The sequence below is a fragment of the Vicugna pacos genome, chromosome 16 (genome assembly GCF_048564905.1).
Source record: "Vicugna pacos chromosome 16, VicPac4, whole genome shotgun sequence".
NCBI classification, from domain to species: domain Eukaryota; kingdom Metazoa; phylum Chordata; class Mammalia; order Artiodactyla; family Camelidae; genus Vicugna; species Vicugna pacos.
Window position 1 is genome coordinate 36,876,113 of NC_133002.1, and position 18,844 is coordinate 36,894,956.

The 18,844-nt window shown below is 59.0% G+C and overlaps 1 protein-coding gene across 1 annotated transcript; it reads left to right on the forward strand.

Annotated features, from left to right (window-relative positions):
- The first annotated feature begins 905 nt into the window (after positions 1-905).
- On the forward strand, positions 906-17,162 carry PPP1R9B (protein phosphatase 1 regulatory subunit 9B). The gene is made up of 10 exons (XM_006220281.3): positions 906-2,789; positions 6,660-6,792; positions 8,099-8,219; positions 10,025-10,129; positions 11,168-11,303; positions 11,882-12,034; positions 12,145-12,198; positions 14,723-14,952; positions 15,256-15,352; positions 15,557-17,162. The coding sequence occupies exons 1-10, from the start codon at positions 1,413-1,415 to the stop codon at positions 15,608-15,610; spliced, it is 2,460 nt and encodes an 819-aa protein (XP_006220343.2). The 5' UTR covers positions 906-1,412; the 3' UTR covers positions 15,611-17,162.
- The last annotated feature ends 1,682 nt before the right edge of the window (positions 17,163-18,844 follow it).

The following is an 18,844-nucleotide window of genomic DNA, read 5'->3' on the forward strand; positions in this document are numbered from 1 at the left end:
TAGGTCAGAGACACAAGCTAGAGCTCTCACTGGTGATATTCTGGCCCCAAGCCTCCAGAATTCTTCCTCCAAAATTACTTCTTTCTGTTTGAGAGGGAAGAAAGCCCAGTAGAGGCATAAAGACAGGGATTCTGCCCCCAGCTTTCCAGCTTGGGTTCAGGGAGGTAGGTGACAGGACACTTCTTCAGACTTCCAGAAGGCAAAGGCCAGGTCTGAATGGCCACTTGAGAGAGAAGGACCATCTCTTTTCTCCCTTCCCTTTCCTCCACCACAAGGCCAGAAAAACTGGGCCAAGGTTTCACACCTTAAAGGGTGCAAAAGGTTCCCTATGGGAAATTGTTAAAATGCAGGTTCCGGGGACAGCCTCTGAGATTCTGCTTCATAATTTGGGGAAGGATTCAGAAATCTGAATTTTTAAAAATTTCAAAAAGCCCAGCGATGCTGTTAGCCTTGAACCATACTAGGGAATCGAGGAATCTTGAAAGAAATGATCCTGTGCCCCTCCCCACTATCTATTCTCCCTTCACCTCTGGGGTGAAGGGCCACACTGAGACCACTGTGGATTGCCTCCCCCCCAGTATTTTGTGGGCGTGAGGTTATGTGGGTCTTGAAAAACCGCAGTAAGAGGCTGGGATGGAAGGGTTGAAGACGACTGGCCAGAGTCTAGGGTCAGCGGAAGGCTGTGGCGAGGAAGGGGCAGGGGAGGAGATACAGTCGAGAGGAGGGGAAGGGGAGGGCTCACAGGTTCCGGGCCCCGGAAATCCGATCCCTTTAGGACCCAGACGTGCCAGTCCCCCAGCGGCGGCGGCGAGAAGGGCAGCCGCTCGGTTTCGGGCAGCCGCCGCTCGGGCAGAGCCAGAGAAAGACCGAGGCTCGGGGCGCGGGGGGGAGGGAGGGAGGGAGGGTGGCGCGGCGGCGGAGCAGCCCGGGCCGGCCGAACAGCCATGGGCGCCTGGGTGCCGGGCCCCCCGAGAACCAAGGCCCCCGGCCGGGGTTGGGGGCGCCCGGGCTACCAGCCCCGCTGACACCGCCTCGGACGATGTGAGCCGGCGCCTCCGACGCTGCTTCGCGGGCAGGGCGCGCGGTCCCACCGGCCCCGGCGGCCGCTTTTCTAATTTGGGTGGGGGCGACCGTACCAGGCCGCTCGGGCTTGGGAAGAGGAGCTGGCTGTCTTTAGCAGCTTGATTGGGGGTGGCGACCCACACAGGGCGCTCGGAGATTTTTTTCCCCCCCCCTTTTTTTTTTAAAGCGAGGTTAACTGTTTTTGGCAGCTTGGTTTGAGGGGAGCCTAAAAAAGGCCTTTCGGGGTTCCTTTTTTTTCTGGAGGAGGGGGCGGTGGTCCCGAATTGGCCAGCCGCCTTTTGGAGGGGGGGAGCGGGAAGCGTGGGGATGTGAACCCGGCTCCCCCCACTATGATGAAGACGGAGCCGCGGGGGCCCGGGGGTCCCCTCCGGAGCGCCTCCCCGCACCGCAGCGCCTACGAGGCGGGCATCCAGGCTCTGAAGCCTCCCGACGCGCCCGGGCCCGACGAGGCACCCAAGGCGGCCCACCACAAGAAATATGGCTCCAACGTCCACCGCATCAAAAGTATGTTCCTGCAGATGGGCACGACGGCTGGCGCGCCGGGCGAGGCGGGCGGCGGCGCGGGCCCCACCGAGGCCCTGCGGGCGCCGGAGCGCGGCGTGCGCCTGTCGCTGCCACGGGCCAGCAGCCTGAACGAGAACGTGGACCACAGCGCCCTGCTCAAGCTGGGCACCAGCGTGTCGGAACGCGTGAGTCGCTTCGACTCCAAGCCCGCTCCCTCCACGCAGCCCGCGCCGCCGCCGCACCCGCCGTCCCGGCTGCAGGAGACGCGGAAGCTGTTCGAACGGAGTGTCCCCGCGGCCTCGGGCGGCGACAAGGAGGCCGCGGCGCGGCGGCTGCTGAGGCAGGAGCGCGCCGGGCTGCAGGACCGGAAGCTGGACGTCGTGGTGCGCTTCAACGGCAGCACCGAGGCGCTGGACAAGCTGGACACTGACGCCGTGTCGCCGACGGTCAGCCAGCTCAGTGCTGTCTTTGAGAAGGCCGACTCGAGGACCGGCCTCCACCGCGGGCCTGGGCTGCCCAGGGTCGCTGGCGCCGGGGCTCCGCAGGTCAACTCGAAGCTGGTCAGCAAGCGGTCCCGGGTGTTCCAGCCGCCCCCGCCGCCCCCCGCCCCGTCGGGGGATGCCCCAGCCGAGAAGGAACGCGGCCCCGGGGGGCAGCAGCCCCCGCAGCACCGAGTGGCCCCCGCCCGGCCTCCCCCCAAGCCCCGGGAGGTGCGCAAGATTAAGCCGGTGGAGGTGGAGGAGAGCGGGGAGTCAGAGGCCGAGGCGGCGCCCACAGAGGTGATCCAGGCGGAGGTGACGGTCCACGCGGCCCTGGAGAATGGCAGCGCCCTGGCAACCACCGCCAGCCCCGCGCCCGAGGAGCCGAAGGCCCAGGCGGCCCCGGAGGAGGAGGAGGCTGCGACCGTGGCAGCACCTGAGAGAGGGGTAGGCAGTGGCCGGGCCCCGGACGTGGCCCCCGAGGAGGCGGACGAGTCCAAGAAGGAGGATTTCTCGGAGGCTGACTTGGTGGACGTGAGCGCCTACAGTGGGCTGGGGGAGGACTCTGGGGGCAGTGCCCTGGAGGAGGACGACGAAGAAGACGAGGATGAGGGGGAGCCCCCCTACGAGCCCGAATCGGGCTGTGTGGAGATACCGGGGCTCTCGGAGGAAGAGGACCCGGCCCCTAGCCGGAAGATCCATTTCAGCACGGCGCCCATCCAAGTAAGTGAGCCCCCTCCCACCCCCGCGCCGCCCCTGCCACGTGCACGCTGTCGCCCCCACCTCGCCAACCAGCCAGCCGGGTTTGGCAGGCTGAGTCAGCCCTGCCACCCAGCCCCCTTCCCAGAAGTTACAACCCTGAGCGGGGTATGGGGGACTTCCAGGTGTTTGTCAGAGGGGAAAATTTTCAGGCTTGAGACAGGATGACCTGCCCTGACCTGCCCTCAGGTTCCTCTGCCTGCTGCCCTGCCCAGCGCTTAGACGCACCCGCCCTGCCCCACGCACACCCTGGGACACCTGCTTTGCCTTCCTTTCCCAGTCATTCTCCCTCCAGAGGCCAGGGCTTGGTCGCTGGGAAGGTGTGTGTGTATGTCCTCAGGAGAGCCTCCCCACTTTGGTCCTTACTCCATTCTGGGTAGGAGAGGCCAGGGGAGCTTAGAAACACCCCCTGCTTTCCCCCTGCACTGGAGTTGCATAGGGGTGGGGGAGGAACCTGGAACTTCCCAAAACGAAGGTGCAGGGGACCGACTGTGGCCCTTCCTCCTAACTGCCTGTAGCCCTCACCCCAACTTTGCAGAAGTGAAAGAGGGAAGCATGTCTGTGAGGGTGAGCTGGGCTGGAGCCATGTGACTGGAGGCCGGTTCCCTGGGGTCTGTGCTGGGCCAGCTCCCAAGGTGGGGGTGTAGGGTTCCACAGCGAGCAGGCACTTTCTTTGGTTTTGAGGAGGCTAGGCCTTCAGCAGGGTATGGAAGAGAAGGAAGTGGGGCTAGGAAACCCCCAGGTGCCTGGCAGCAGCCTTCCTACTTTTGCTCTTGGCTTTGGCAGGCCGCAGGCGCTCTTGCCACATTCTCTGGATTCCCTGAAGGAGGGGTGGGAGCTGCCCCTTTTTGAGGGGTGCCTCAGCTGCCCCCCCCCCCCACTATTGGTGATTGGTTTGTGGGTTGTACCATTGCTCTGAGATCCTCAGAACAGTGCTGATGATGGGGGACATCCCCTGGGAGAATGAAGAACCCTAGCACCACCCATTCCTTCTTAGTACCCTCCATTCTTGGCTGACACATTCAGCCTAATGGCTCTTTCTTACCGCCCCAGGCTCAGCTGTGCTTCATGTGCCCAAGTTGGCTTCCTGGGGGTGGCCCGGGGAAGGAAGCCTTTACCCTTCCCTAGCCAAACCCTCATCTGTTTGATTGCACTTGCCATAACTACTGGACACTGAAGCTACCCACGTTTCCTCTCACCTGCCCCAGTTCCTCGGTTCCTCTCCCATCTCCCACCCCAAGAGGCTTGAAAAGTACTACTCCCCTCCAGGGCTAGCCCCTTCCCCAGGGCTGTGACCTCACAAGCCCCTTTCCCTCCCCTCTCCCCTTCTGAAGGCGCTGGGATCCTGGAGGGAGGGAATTGAGCATTATGGGGGGTTTCTTGGGACACTGAGGACAGAGGTGGGGACGACTGTGACAACCAGGACCTCCCACCACCACCACAACCAGTTCCCTGAGCTGCCTGATCCCCTCAGAGGTGGAGTTTAGTCTTTCAGTCCTGGACCTCTGACTGTCTATATTTGACACCTTACCCTGATTTTTGGGTAAAAAATAGCACATGATTTGGAGCAGTGCTCCCTAACTCCCTGGTGACTGTTGCTTGCCTGAGTGTGGGAGCTTGTGGTGTGTAGCGCCACCTTTGTGTGTCTGACTTTTGACCTTGCTGGGGACTCCCTCCTCTCACCCAGTTTTTCCCTCTCTCTGCCCCAACCCCTGCATTGATACTAAGTCCAGGGTCTGGTGCCTCTCAGATGACCCAGTTGTTGCCTTGACGGAGGATTCTGCTGAGGACAGAGAGCTCAATTCCAGACTGTCACCTGGAGAAGGGAGACTGGCTCCAGGGCCCTCTGATAGGCTGGATGCATGGTGGTGGGCAATGAGGGGTGGTCTGGGGCCTCTAAGCCAGAGGCCTGGGTTTCCTGCAGGGGGCAGGATTTGATAGGCTGAGAAAAGAGGGGAGGGCAAAGCCCAGAACAAGCTGTGGGGGTGTTTTGGAGGTCACAGTGTGTGTGTGTGTTTGTGTGTGTGTGTGTGTGTGTGTGTGTGTGTGTGTGTGTGTGTGTAATTTCATGCGCTCATGCATGAGGGGAGGGATTTGGTTTACCCAAGCCACCACACAGACTGAGGGATGAAGGGACTTTCTCTGATGAATGGGAGGGTGAGGGTCAGGGGACTGAAATGCAAAAGTGGGCCAAAGCTGGTTTGCAGGGTCTAGGCACACGCCAGCCCTTGTCCTGGGGCACCTGTGCAATGGGGACAAAGTCACAGTGGCCCACCCACCAGAGCCCATCTGGTCGCAGTATCATCCTGCCCTGCCGTGAGCTAACCCCATGTCCTTGGGCAGTGGACCTGGTATCTTGCACTATGTGCAAAGTGACCCGTCCCTCCCAGGAGCCTGGGGGCCACCGGCCAGATGTCAAGAGGGCAGTCCGACCACTGCACTGTTGATGAGGAGCTTTAAGGGTTTGACCCCAGCTTTCTCTGATGCTGTGAAATTGAGGCCAGTGAGTTAAGTGACCACATAGGCCCTTCCCAGTTAGGAGCCACCTTGTGGGAGCGAGCGTCTGCGGTGGGGCTTGAGGGGTGACACCAAACCAAGGCTGGGACACAAGAATGCTACTGCCCACCTGGGTGCCTATGAGGTCTGCTCCTGGAGGAGACGGTGCCCCACTCCAGCTCCTCAGGCCACAGGCCCAGCCATCTGATAGAGCTGCTGCCACCCTTCGTCGCCCCCACTTGGCTCCAAGTGGTGCCAACCTGTCGCTGCGGGCAATGAAGCAGGAACACATCATGGTACCCCAAATGGTGCTCATTAACTTCCCACTGGGGGCACCCTGCCTGGGCCCCGAATTGGGTGCTCCTGCAGAGCCTTGTCCTACCTTCCCTGTTCTTTGCAGGAGGGTCAGGCTAGGAGATTCCCCTTTCTGCTGAGAGACAGCAGAGGAGTGAAGGGGACAATGAGGCCAGGTTTGCTGTGGACAGTGTCCGAGGCTGCCACCTCCCTCCTCTCTCCAGGGCACTGGGCCAGGACCTCTGCTGGACCTCATAATGTGCTGGGGATAAAGGGAGACCCCAGAGAGCTGTGGCTCTGGAGGGAGACTGAGACCTGGCCAGGCAGGCAAGGCCATAGGGGCAGCTCAGATGGAGGGCCTGCCTTTCCTCCTTGAGGGCAGAGGTGGTCCTTCCTGCCTCCCTCCTCCCCCTCCCCGCCTCAACTTCAGGTTCAGGTCAGCTGGGGCCCAGTGCCCCTCTGCCTCTCTCCATCCTGCTCTCCCCTGCTCCCCTCCCCCACCCCCTCCCCACGTCTCACACCCGCACCCCCCTCTCTCCCCATCTGGCATCCTCCAGCCTCTTCCCCACTCTTCCCTCCTCCTCTTCCCCTCTTCTGCTCAGCTTGTTCTTTCCTCTCTCTCCTGCCGTCTGTGTCCATGTGCACCCTCGCCTTTGTCTGGGACAGGGGTTATGTGTCAGTCTCTCCGTGACCTGGGGACCTGGGAACCTGGGTTCCTGCGTCTGACAATTTCTCCAGCATTGACCTTCCTTTCCTATTCCAGCTGGCCATGCCCATGTGGTCGAGGCTGCAGAAGAGAATTGTGGTGTGGATGGGGCAATGCTCCCTTTGTCTCTTGCCCCACAGCTCCAGAGAAGGGCCTTCACTCCGAGCTGGGGTCATCGCGGCTGGAGGGGAGGCCTCATCGCCACCTGTCCGGGGGTGGGAGAGGCCTGCGGCAGGAGGGGAGCATGGTGGGTGGCAGGCACAGCCTGCCCTGGCCTCTTCACGCCAGTTCAGCCCTTGCCCTCCTGTCGCCCCTCTGACAAATGGCCTCTTCCCCAGGTGTTCAGCACCTACTCCAACGAGGACTACGATCGTCGCAATGAGGACGTCGATCCCATGGCGGCCTCTGCTGAGTACGAGCTGGAGAAGCGGGTGGAGAGGTTGGAGCTGTTCCCTGTGGAGCTGGAGAAGGGTGAGCCAGGCCACCTGGGAGGGGACTCCTCCCTAATGCCCGCTTCTGCCCTGGACCCTCGGGCTTCCACTGACACTTTGTGCTCCTACCTCTGACTGGGCCCATGTCAGCGCCCCAGAGCCATGTGGACTCAGCCCAGCCCAAGCGCCCACCACCGCCACCCCTGTCTGTCATGCTGCACCACATGCTTCTGCAGTTACCAAGTCCCCAGGAGCACACTGGGCTGCGTCCTGGGCTATGTGGGCCAAACAATGATGGGAGACAGACAGGGGACACAGGCATGGATGGAACGGTCATGCTGAACTGCATCCTAATGCACAGTGATAGGGGCTGGAAAAGGAAGAGAGGGGCTGCACCGAACAGGAGACCTGACCAGACTCAGGGGGGTCCCCAAGGAAGTGATGCTTGAGTTGAGCTCTGCAGAGGAGATCAGGGCAGCATGTGGGAGAGAGGAGAGACCTGGCTGGGTTTGGATGGTGGGGGAAGAGAGGTGTGTAAGCAACTCCTCATAGACCACTCTTTTCTAAAATGGACTGGAAGCCATGCAAGTCATGGGAAAGATGTTCCAGAGGTCAGCTGGGGCCCGGTGCCCCTCTGCCTCTCTCCTTCCTGCTCCATACCAGGCTGTGATGTGGGGTGAAGGGTCATCAGTGGATGGAGAGGGACCACTGTGGGGTAGACAAGATGATGGCGGTACAGGAAGTGGGTGGACTTGAGAGATCCTTGGGAGGTGGGAACGGCAGGGTCTTGGGGTTGTTTGGCTTTAGCAGAGGCTATGAGGGGGAGGGAAGAATCCAGGTGACTCCCAGGCGCCAGGGAGTGGCGGATGGGAAAAGCCTGTTCGTAGGGGAAGATCATGATATTGGATGTCAGAAGCCCATGAAACAGGCGGGGGCAGCTGTGGAGAGAGGAGTGGGCCTTGGGAGAGAGAAAAGCAGTAGGTCTTGAGTCATTGAGGCTCTGAGCAAGGATTACACTGCTTAGAGAGGGGAAGGCCCTGTTCCCTTGGCTACTCCACACCTTCATCTGCATACAAATAGTACTCCCCTTAGCACCCCCTGCTGCAGGTGGGGCAGAGGGCAGGGAGTGACCCAAGAGCATCCTAGTTGGCTTGGGAAAGGGGGTGGACAGAACCATGTTCCTTCCTCAGGTGTGGGATATCCTCTAAGCATGGAGGCTGCTTCTTGAGGTGGGGCTGTGCATACCCCAGAGTGAGGGTTGGGGGTGGGGGGGTCTCTGTCTCCCGCAAGCCCCTGGCTGGAGCCCCCCACCCCTTACTGGCTTCTCATCACCCTCTGCTCCACAGACTCCGAGGGCCTGGGCATCAGCATCATTGGCATGGGGGCCGGGGCAGACATGGGCCTGGAGAAGCTGGGCATCTTCGTCAAGACTGTGACTGAGGGTGGAGCGGCCCATCGGGATGGCAGGTACCGCCCCCACTTCCCTGATCAGCCACCGTCCTGTGAGCCGGGCCACTACCTGTGTGGGGCTCAGATGTCGGTGGAGCACTGCTGTGCCAGGTGCTGGTCGAGGCCCTGGGGGGACAGTGAACCAAACAGATGGAGCCCTCACCCCATTGGGGCTTGCATACTAGGGGGCTGTGTGGGTGTTGCATGTCCTGGTTGTGAGTGTTGGGCCATGGTGGGGAGAGTGCGGGTGTGGAGGCTCTGTGCCTGGTGGAGTACATATGAGCTTTTTTGTTTGTTTAGCAAATAGGAGTCTCTGACTCTGTCATAAGGTTGGTGCCAGGCCCCGAGGAATCAGTGATGAGGGCCCTCCCCTTGGGAAATGTGTTGTGTAGTGAGGCAGATGGACATTTAAGTGGACACACAGAAAATGGTGAAATGGGGGCAAAGCCTACAACAGGAGGGCTTGACCTCTCTGGGTATCAGGGAAGTGATGTAGGAGCTGAGAGCTGAAGGACAAGCAGGAGTTAGCTAGGCCGAGGGAGTGGGTGTGCAAGGCGTCCCACGCAGGGGACTGAAAGCAGGCAGGTGTGCTGGAGCCTAGAAAGCGAACGGGACCAGGTGAGTGGTGCTAGCAGAACCAGAGGTAGAGGGGGTGCCAGAGAGGAGGCTGCTCCGTGCCTGCATACCTGTGTTTGGCATCTGAGGCTGGAGGGCATGAGTTCTGTGGGTCAGAGGGCTCAGGGAGGACCTCTTGGAGTCCTGGGCAGCCCAATGACCTTTCTGGGGGTGTACTGCAGAGGGGATGTGGGAATGGCTTTAGGGCCCTCCTGGGTTGTTGTGAGTTGAAGATTGATTTCAGGGGTATCTGTGGTACCTCTAAACCCAGATCCCTCCATGTGACAGAGAAGAGTGGGTATCCCTGTGAGAACTGGGCTTGTGCTGCTCAGGGTGGGGTTGCCTTGTTCAGGGGGCTTCTGCCTGCTGCAGCCCAGTTGGCGTGGAGCGGGAGGCAGAGAAAAGGAAGGTGACCATTCCTGCTCTTTCACTTGCCCTCTAATTTGAGCTTTCCAGAGGCTTTTCCATGGTCGTCTGTTGGCCTTTTGGGGAGTGTGTGTGCATATGAGAGTGTCCGCTGTCCCAGAGCTCATGCCCCCATGTGGGGCGTGTGGGGGCGAGCTGTTTACAACAGGCCATTTCCTCCATTTCCGTGTGGGAGCCCTGAGAGACGCCTGGCGCTCCCGGGGAGGTAGGAGTGGAGGAAGGAGGTGGCTAAGGGTCCCTCCCACTCCTTCATCTCCCTCAGCTGACCAGGCTAGACCACCCCCATCTCTCTCCTTGTGTGGAGAACAAGGGCTCTCTGAGCCACAGCTGGAGGTGTTGGGGGCTGTGTACCTGTATCAGGGGAGGTGACCCTTTGGGACTGTGTGTGTGTGGAGGAAATCTGCGGACTCAGGTCTCTGCAGAAATGGACGTGTAAGAGGGCTACGTGTGTGCGGGCCCTTACCTGTGTGCATGGCCATGATGAGCTCTATGGATGTCACACTGGTCTGTCCGGTGTGATGGAGGAGGGGACTAGTGTGTGATTACCACGAGAAGTGCTTCCTGGTCCCGGTTGCCTGTGTCTGGTGTGCTTGCCTGGGGCTCACTGCGCACAGGTGAGCCTGGCTGATACCTGATCCTCTGGCCTCATGTATTTTATGCAGGTAGACAAAGTGCCAGGTCCCTGTGGGGACTGAGTCTCAAGTTTCTGATGGGAAGGGGACCATGGCAAGCCCAGCTCCATAGTTCCCCTCGTGGCCCCTAACTAATGTCACTCCCCCTAGGATCCAGGTGAACGATCTCCTGGTGGAGGTGGATGGAACGAGTCTGGTGGGAGTGACCCAGAGCTTTGCAGCCTCTGTGCTCCGGAATACCAAGGGCCGCGTGCGGTGAGGCCCGGGAGGCCGGGGCGGTGGGGAGTGGGAGCACAAAGGAGGCTCAGCTTTCATCTGGACACTTTGCCCACCTGCCCACACCAAGTTAAAGCTCTGGGTGGCCCTGCTTACAGAGAAGGTTCCCCTGTCTCCCTGCCAGAAGGAATTGCTGTGTGCATATCCCTTGTCTCGTCTGCCTTCCCATCTCCAGCCGCTGATCGCTGCTAGCCACCAGCTCTTGGGCTCAAGACCCACTGACCAGCACACCTCCAAACTGACTTCTTAGGGTTAATCTCCTTCCCCCTGCCTGTTGCGACTCATTCATTGAAGATCCCAGATGTGTGAGGAGAATGCCATCCAAATTGGGGTTCATCCTTCCCTCCTCTCTGGCCAGTGTCTTCCTAGGAGGACTCTCCTCCCTGGGCCTGTCAATTAAGGGGGTTGGGTCAGAATGCTCCCTGTGTTCCTCTCTGCCATAACATTCAGGGACCACTTCCTGCCCCCTCCAAGAGGGGCACTGCCCCCAGGAAAGGGTGGTAGAGAGAAACAGGATGTGGGTGGCCACAGAGAGGAGGGGCTGGTGCCTGGAAGTTCCACTATTTCCTCTCCATCCTAATCTCCAGTCGCCATCATCCCGCCCCTTCCTGAAGCTCCGGGCCTTGGAGCTCACACAAGACACCTCTCCACAGCCCCGGGGTCAGCTTTGGCAGTCCCCTGCCTCGTTTTCCCCTGTGTGGTGGGGGAAGAGTGCCTACACTGGCACCTCCTGAAGTCATGTCCCCTGCAGCCCAGCCCAGAGTTTGACTGACATCTCCCCTCCCCCAAAACTGGCTAGGAGGGCTAGTGGGCCTCTGCCTCTCCCGGGGAGGAAACCCAGTAAAGGCCCTCGGCTCCCCCATTCATTATTAACACTCTGCAGTCTTTGGACTCAGCCCTCTCATTTCACCTCCCCTGGGAGTACCTGGGTGTGGAGAGGGGAATACCAGCGGGGAGGGTGGTGGCATTATCCAGCTAAGGACAGAGACAAAGGGGACGTTGCTGTTACCCCTGCAGGTTTATGATTGGCCGGGAGCGGCCAGGTGAGCAGAGTGAGGTGGCCCAGCTAATTCAGCAGACCCTGGAACAGGAGCGATGGCAGCGGGAGATGATGGAGCAGAGATACGCCCAGTACGGGGAGGATGACGAGGAGGTAGGGACTCTGCCTGCCTGGCAGCAGCATCGCCCCCTGGTGGCTGATACAGTATTACAGCCATCTGCCTCTGCCGCTTTCCCAGGCCACTGCTATCCTGAGGGAGCCCCCTGCCTGAGGGAGGTGATGCAGACCTTTCCCTCAAAGAACCTTTAGTCTGATGGAGGAGTCACATCCTCTGTCTTCAGAAAGCCCTCCTGGTCCTACAAGGAAAAAACAGTTCCCTCAAAGAGCCCCCGCTCTGAGGGAAAGGCATTCCCCTAACCTTGGTCTGAGGAAGGAGAAAGCCCCAGACCTCAGGGGACCTGCTGGTGGTGAGGGAAAGCAGAGGCTGTTTCTTCAGAGGTCTGTTTCGTAGGGGAACTACCCCTACCTTCAGGGGACTGTCCGGGCTGCTGGGGGTAGACACAGACTATGCTCCTGGTATGGCCCCAGTCTGATGGAGGAGGCATAAACCACATTCCGGCGTTGCCGCCAGTCTGACACAGCCAGACTGCGGCTGTTCTAAGCCTTTTGGTCATCAGGGCTGGGGGAGGCTGGGGTGGGCAGGGTGCACAGCCTCCTGTCTTCCTTCGCAGACGGGAGAGTATGCCACCGACGAGGATGAGGAGCTGAGCCCCACGTTCCCGGGTGGCGAGATGGCCATCGAGGTGTTTGAGCTGGCAGAGAATGAGGATGCCTTGTCTCCTGTGGACATGGAGCCTGAGAAGCTGGTGCACAAGTTCAAGGAGGTGGGAGGCGGGGTCCCTGGGGTGGTGGAGGGCAAGGGCAGGCCAGTACCCAGCCCTGCAGCACTGCCTGCCCCAGCCAGAGCTGAGTGTCTGCGCCTCTGCCCCCACAGCTCCAGATCAAGCATGCTGTGACTGAGGCGGAGATCCAGCAGCTGAAAAGAAAGGTAAGGGGAGGGGGTGAGGTTTGAGGGCTGGGGGGACGACCCCCCACACACACACCTGCACACGCTGACCTACCACTCACAGACATAGAACAAGCTGCTTTGAGGTGAGGGAGGGTAGAGTTAAGAGCTCAAGGTCTGGACCTGTCTCTCTACCATTCACTTGCTATTCTGTGCCTCAGTCTTTTCACCTATAAAATGGGGTAATGATAGTGCCAACACCATAGGATTGTTGTGAGGATGAAATGGAATAATCCATGTGTGGTCCTTAGTGCAGTGTCTAAAAGGTGAGCTATTAGCTACTAGCACTCTGGGTGTCTTCACGTTCACGTGTGCTCTACACACAAGCCCAGCGATAAATGCAGACCCCCCAGATAGACACACACTGGCACACACCAGCCTGGGCCCGAGGCTCACAGTACCCGCAGACCCATTCACCCAGATACCTAGAGACACCCACTCTGTTTAGACATAACATGGGGACCCTGGCCCTGTTGCTCCACATGACAAGACCTCTGTGTCCGTCTGCTGTGAGACGCACAGGCATGACCATCGCTCTGGAAGAGTGTCACAGGACACGCGCGTTCTCACGGACGCTGATGCTACCAGATGGTGCACACACGTGACATCCACAATCACACACGTGTGCCATGGACAGACACCCACACAGGCACACTGGGTGCCAACACGCTTGCAGGCATAGATACAGAGACTTCATATCAAAAGTCTGTCCTGGACCCCTACTGGGCCTGGACATTAGGAGTCCCATTTCCCGTGGGGCTTCCAGTGTGGCGGGGAAAGGTGGGGTACACAGGGTCACGCAGACATAATGCACCCAGGTAAACACGTGTGCACTCCCACATGTGGGCTTAGACCAGCACATGTGGAGAGAGGAGAGTGTAGAGCTGAGCCCCAGGGGAGGGCAGGGTTTAGATGTTTGAGGCAGAAGAAGGGCATTCCTGGCAGGGAGACAAGCATGAGTTTGGAGGCTGGCTTTGGAAGGAGGCCTACAGGCTGTGGCAGCCGTTCCTGGGGGAGAAAGGGGAGGCAGAGCTGGACTGCCTCTTACAGTATCCTGACTCCCCGCTAAGACTCCAGCCTTGGTCCTGTGGCCATATAGGGGCCCTAGGGGGAAGGGCACTGCCGACAAAGTGGGAGGCATGAGGGTGGGCAGGACTTGGAGGCCCGTGAACCAGTTAAGAGGCCCCGGGTGGGGTCCTGGCAAGGGTGGGCAGGGCTGTCGAGGGCACAGGGAGAGGGTACAGATAGGAAGAGTGGATTGGGTTGCGTTTCCCAGGTCGAGGTGACTGGTCATGTTCCCGGGTAGACGCAGAGCACAAAGGGGAGAAGCAAGTCAAAGGTGTTTCAATTTATAAACATCTATTGGGTGCCCTGTAGGTACCCAGCACCATCTAGTCCCTGTGATGGGCAAAAACAGATTTGATCCTTGCCCTGTGTAGCTTAGAGTCTGCACACTGATATCTGACTCGGGCTCTGGAGGAGGGGACAGGGCCACCGAGCTCCTAGAGCTGATGGCGCCTGATGCAGCCAGGGTGCGTGTGGGCTGTGCCATTGGAGGGAATCATGGGAGACTTCTGAGGAAGTGACACACTGAGCGGAGAGCTGAAGGGTGAGCTAGTGGGAGATGACGAGGCAGTGGGCGGGTTGATGGGGGCATTCCCAGCACAGGGAACGGTGAGAGCAAAGTCCCTGCAGCAAGAGGGAATGTGGCAGGTCCGAGGATCTGCATGAAGACCTGTGTGGCTGGGACACAGAGGGCAAGGGGTGTTTGCAGCCAACAAGGTTGGAGGGGCAGGCAGAGGCTTGAGGCGGCAGGCAGAGGCTTGAGGCTGAGCACTGGGGTGGCAGTGAGATGATGGCACCTGTGGACAGAGGTGGGCTAGTCAGGAAAGGAGGAATAGGTCTGTACTGGTGGGGCAGGGTTTGAGGCAGGGTGCCTCTGAGGAGCTGGGAGTGGAGGTGGTCTGGAGACTCTGGGCTCTGTACAGAGGCAGTGAGGGAGGTGAGTATAGAGAGAAGGGAGGCCCCAGGATTGCACTGGGGTAGTCTGGGAGCCAGGACAGGAACCAGGATTGTTTAGGAAGCCATAGAGCAGGGACTGGTCAGTGGGACCGGGGCTGCAGAGAGGGGCCAGTGGGCAATGGTGACCCTCACCTGCCCTGTTCTTTCACATCTACCATCTCACTGTAGCCTTTGTGAACTTGGCAAGGCATCAGCCACACATTACAGATGGGAGGACTAAGGCTTAAGACAGAAGTGGTGTTACCACAAGACTGAGCTAGTCAGTGACTAACCTGGGCCTCATACCTTCTAGGAGTGAGGCACTGTGTCAAGGCCCCTGGCTGGGAACTCTGAAGCTGAGGCCCCACCTCCTCCCTCTCTGGGTTTTGGTTCTCAGGCTCAGCCAAGGAGAGTTAGTAGTTGGGGGGGCGGTGGGCTCCTTCCTGCAGAAATCATCCAGAGCCTCGGCCCGCCACCCACCCAGGGCTGTTCCTTCCTTTCTCAGCTGCAGAGCCTGGAGCAGGAGAAAGGGCGCTGGCGGGTGGAGAAGGCCCAGCTGGAGCAGAGCGTGGAGGAGAACAAGGAGCGCATGGAGAAGCTGGAGGGCTACTGGGGCGAGGCTCAGAGCCTGTGCCAGGCTGTGGACGAGCACCTGCGGGAGACCCAGGCCCAGTACCAAGCCCTGGAGCGCAAGTACAGCAAGGCCAAGCGCCTCATCAAGGACTACCAGCAGAAGTATGTGACCAGGGGCCAGGGCTCCCGGGCCCGGGGAGGAGCAAGAGGCCTGGGGTGGCATTTCCTCCCCATCCCAGCCAAGTAGGGAAGCACAGAAGTGGGAGGGCCCCGTGGTGGGGGTGCCTGGGCTTGTAGTGATGGTGCCAGAGCCAACAAGCCAGAGGCTTTGGGAAGCCTGGCCTGAGAACAAGGAGAGGAGCAGAGCTCAGGTGGGGCTGAGGACAAGACAGAGGACTCTGGGCTCTCTGGACGGAATCCAAACCACAGACCCTTACCCGCTGTCTGTCCCCCACTGATCCCCAGGGAGATTGAGTTCCTGAAAAAGGAGACGGCCCAGCGCCGGGTTCTGGAGGAGTCAGAGCTGGCGAGGAAGGAGGAGATGGATAAGCTCCTGGACAAGGTAGGCCCAGAGGTGCCCTGCGGGCAGGAGGGAGCAGCAGGTGAGCCCCACCTCTAGCACCACAAGATCTGTGGATCCTTGAGGGAGAGGGGGGAGTCATGCTGCTGGCTGAGAACTTAGGGTCATATCTCTGTCTTGAGGGCAGAAGGGGCAGGGCCCATGCCCAGTGTCCAGGCCTGACCCTCTCTCTTCTTTGTTTTTTAGATCTCGGAACTGGAAGGAAACCTGCAAACACTGAGGAATTCCAATTCTACTTAACAGGAATCATTCCTTGACCGGACAATATTAATCCCCTCCCATTGTCCTCCCTCCCCTGTCCTCAATACTTCGCCCCGCCCCCTACCAGCCTGGGGACAGGTGCCCCGACTCCCCCCACCCCTCCACCCCACCTTCCCCAGCTTCAGGGACCAGAGGGCTCGTATCACAGGCCCCCTTAAGGTGGCCCAGGCAGACAGGTGGCTGGAAGGATGGCCTCCTTCTTGCCCATGGGGCTGAGGCAGTGAGGCCATGGGATGCCAAGGGCTGGCCTGGGTGGTGGATGGACACAAGGACCTGCAGACCAAACTGCCAGACTTTACAACCTCCAGCCTTTGTCTCTCGACTGCAGCAGGGCTGGGGGCTCTCCCAGCATCTCACCACCTGGAGGCTGCTCTCTACTCATGGGGCTCCTGAGGGGCCCCTGGGCCTCTTGACTTGAGATTCTACCTTCTTAGTCCTTACCCCCTCCCCCATCATTGTGCTGTTCTGTTGCGTTCTGACCTCCTGTCGGGAGAGGTTGCCTCCACACCTTCTCCCAGCTCTGTCCAAACAGGAGGGATAGAATCCACCCAGAGCCTGGAGGCTGGGCCTGGCCCTGCACTGATTTCTCATGTATCCTTTGTGAAAGGGGGAGAGTCCAGGACACCTGATCTCCAGCTCCCCCTTTTACTGGGGCAGCAGCCCTAAATTTCTCCTTGTGCCTCCCCTCCCCCAGGTGCCAAATAGCCATAACCTCCTCCTGGAACGGTTCTGTGGCCTCTTTGGGGTCCAGGTTCCCTGGCCAAGCCTGGGAATGCAAGAGAGGAGAGGAGATCAGCTTAGGGGGCCTGGTTTTAGCCAAGGGGAGCGCTTCTCACTGGAGAGTCAGGCCCTGTCCTGCCCTGTCCAGGGCCACACCTGGAAGCCTTGTACTAACATCAGAGATTCAGCCTCACTCCACCCACACCGCATTGTCCAGTGTTTTGACCGGAGGGCAAAATTTTACTACTCACCTTTTGGAGACCAGGGCTGCTCTGCTGGCAGCCTGCTTTCTAAGTGAAATCGACTCCGTTTCCCCACTTTAACCCCAAATTGGGGCTTGGACCAAGGGAAGTGAGACCCCCCCAGGTCCCCTCCCCTTTCAGAATCCATCTCTCATCTTGCCTCTTTCTCATGGCCCCCTGCCTCAGCCTGGGTTTTTGTTCTTTTTTTAAAAAACAGACAACCCCTGTCCCATCCGTTTTGGCTTCTCCTCGTCCCCTGTAAATAGACCTTGCCATCGATCAGTATTTCTCAGCAACCCCTTCTTGCCCCCAGACGTGCGCCTAACCCCTGAAAGAGCTGGCTGTCAGTTCCCAGGCCGGGCACTTCACCTCCTCGGCCTCGGCAGATGGAAGGGGCGGGGCCGGTGGGCGGGGCCGCGGGGCGCTTCCGGTTTCCCTAGCCGGGGGCACCGCCCCGCCTTCCGCAGGACTGCGTCTCTGTATATAATATATATATGTATGTATTGTTCCCGGTTTTGTACGGACCATGCCCTCTGTCAGGTCGTCCCCATAAAAGCAGCCCCCAGAGCCTCGCTGCCTGGTTTCTTGACTCGTGTTGGGGGCGGGCAGAGATGCCAGTCTGAGCTCAGGGGTCTCCTGCCACTGCTACATCTGACGCTGAGGATCTTTATAGAGAGCCCCTGTTCCCGAAAACTCCCTCTCTGCCACCATTTACCGCCGCCCCCCCACCCCCCGCATCAGCACCCATGTTTTGTTTTGTTTTTTTATTGATTCCTTCTGGGCAAGCCCAGGGTTTCTAGAGTGTTCCTTAGACTCATCACTTTTCTTACAAGGCCTTTAATGGAATTTAGAGGATGGGTTAGATACGGTAAGGTGGGCCCCAGGACCCTCCCCTGAGAAGTCCTTTAACCTGATGGAGGTACCTAGGCCTTTCTCTCACAAGGTACCCTGTATATGGTACTCATAAGGATCAAAGGTTTCCTGGAGGTGGCAGCTGGTGGTAGGAGGTGATAGAGCAGTTTTATCCCAGGGTCCTAGAGAATCCTCTAGGGGTCGCCCGAAAGGCCTTAAGTAGTCATAATCTCCCACTCTGTGCCAGCAGGTCTGGTTGCTAACTCACCAGTTCTAATACCAGTGGGTCTGGGAGTACAGATGCCAGGGTTCCAGGGAAACACTTGAAAGAAGCCCCAGAGAGAGATGAGAGTAGGGGCAGCAGGACCATCCCCCAACACCAGCCTTTCCTTGCTCCAGGTACTGTGTGCTGTGTGAGAGCTGAAGTGCACACAAGGCACTGGTGTTCAGGGGCCTGGCCCCCAAGTGAGTTCCCCAGTCCCCCTTGTCCTAAAGAATGGAAGTCCCAACATTAGGGCCCTTCAGGGTCACCTTGGTGGGTCTCTGACAAACCCGAGATGAGTGGCCTTCACCAGAACACCAGTGACAGTCAGCTCCTGTGGTGGCCACTCCTTTCCGGATGGCTCTGTTACACAAGTCTCATTCATGTCAAGCCAAATTCTGGCTTCTCATAGGTTCCTCTCAAAACCCCTAGTTCTATACCTCAGGGTTGTATAGGACCAGTCCAGACCTGCCACCCACCTGAGACTCACCCGGGAATCTGGAGATGGTGGCCATGTCTCTCAAGGCATTTTCTTTTACAAGTGGATGGTCCTTCCTTGGAACAATTTTGGGAAGACAGCCAAGCGGCCAAATCCCAGGATCAGAAACCACCAAACCACAAGGTCACAGGTCATGTCTACAGAGTTAGAGGTGACTTAGACCCTACACAGGCACCCTAGCCAAGAAGTCCCAAGAAGTGAAGTGGCTGAACCTTCCTGGATGGGGAGGCAGACATGGGAGTCTGCTAATATCACTGGGGCTAAGTATCCAGGATGGGGTCCTAACCTCATCTGGCCTATGTATTGGGCCATTCTATGTTCCAAAAGATGGAACCCTTTTGGAAAGTAGCCCCCCCATATCTAAGCCTGAGTGGTGTGGGGCTGGAGATGTGTAGCTTTGTTGCGAGTTTTTCAGGCCTGAGATGTGACTCACTCGTGAAATATGTCCATGTTTGGGGCTGTGACAAGCGGCCATGGGCAAGCCTGTGTGAGGCGTTACCCCAGCCCTGCCCTGCAACCTCCCCAGTTCTTAGGAGCCTGAGTGGGTTTGCCAGAGCCCCAGCACTTGCCAGAGGGGAGGGAAATCAGATGAAGGTTTCTCAACTCCCAGAAGCTTGGGCATCATTAGGAACACAGGG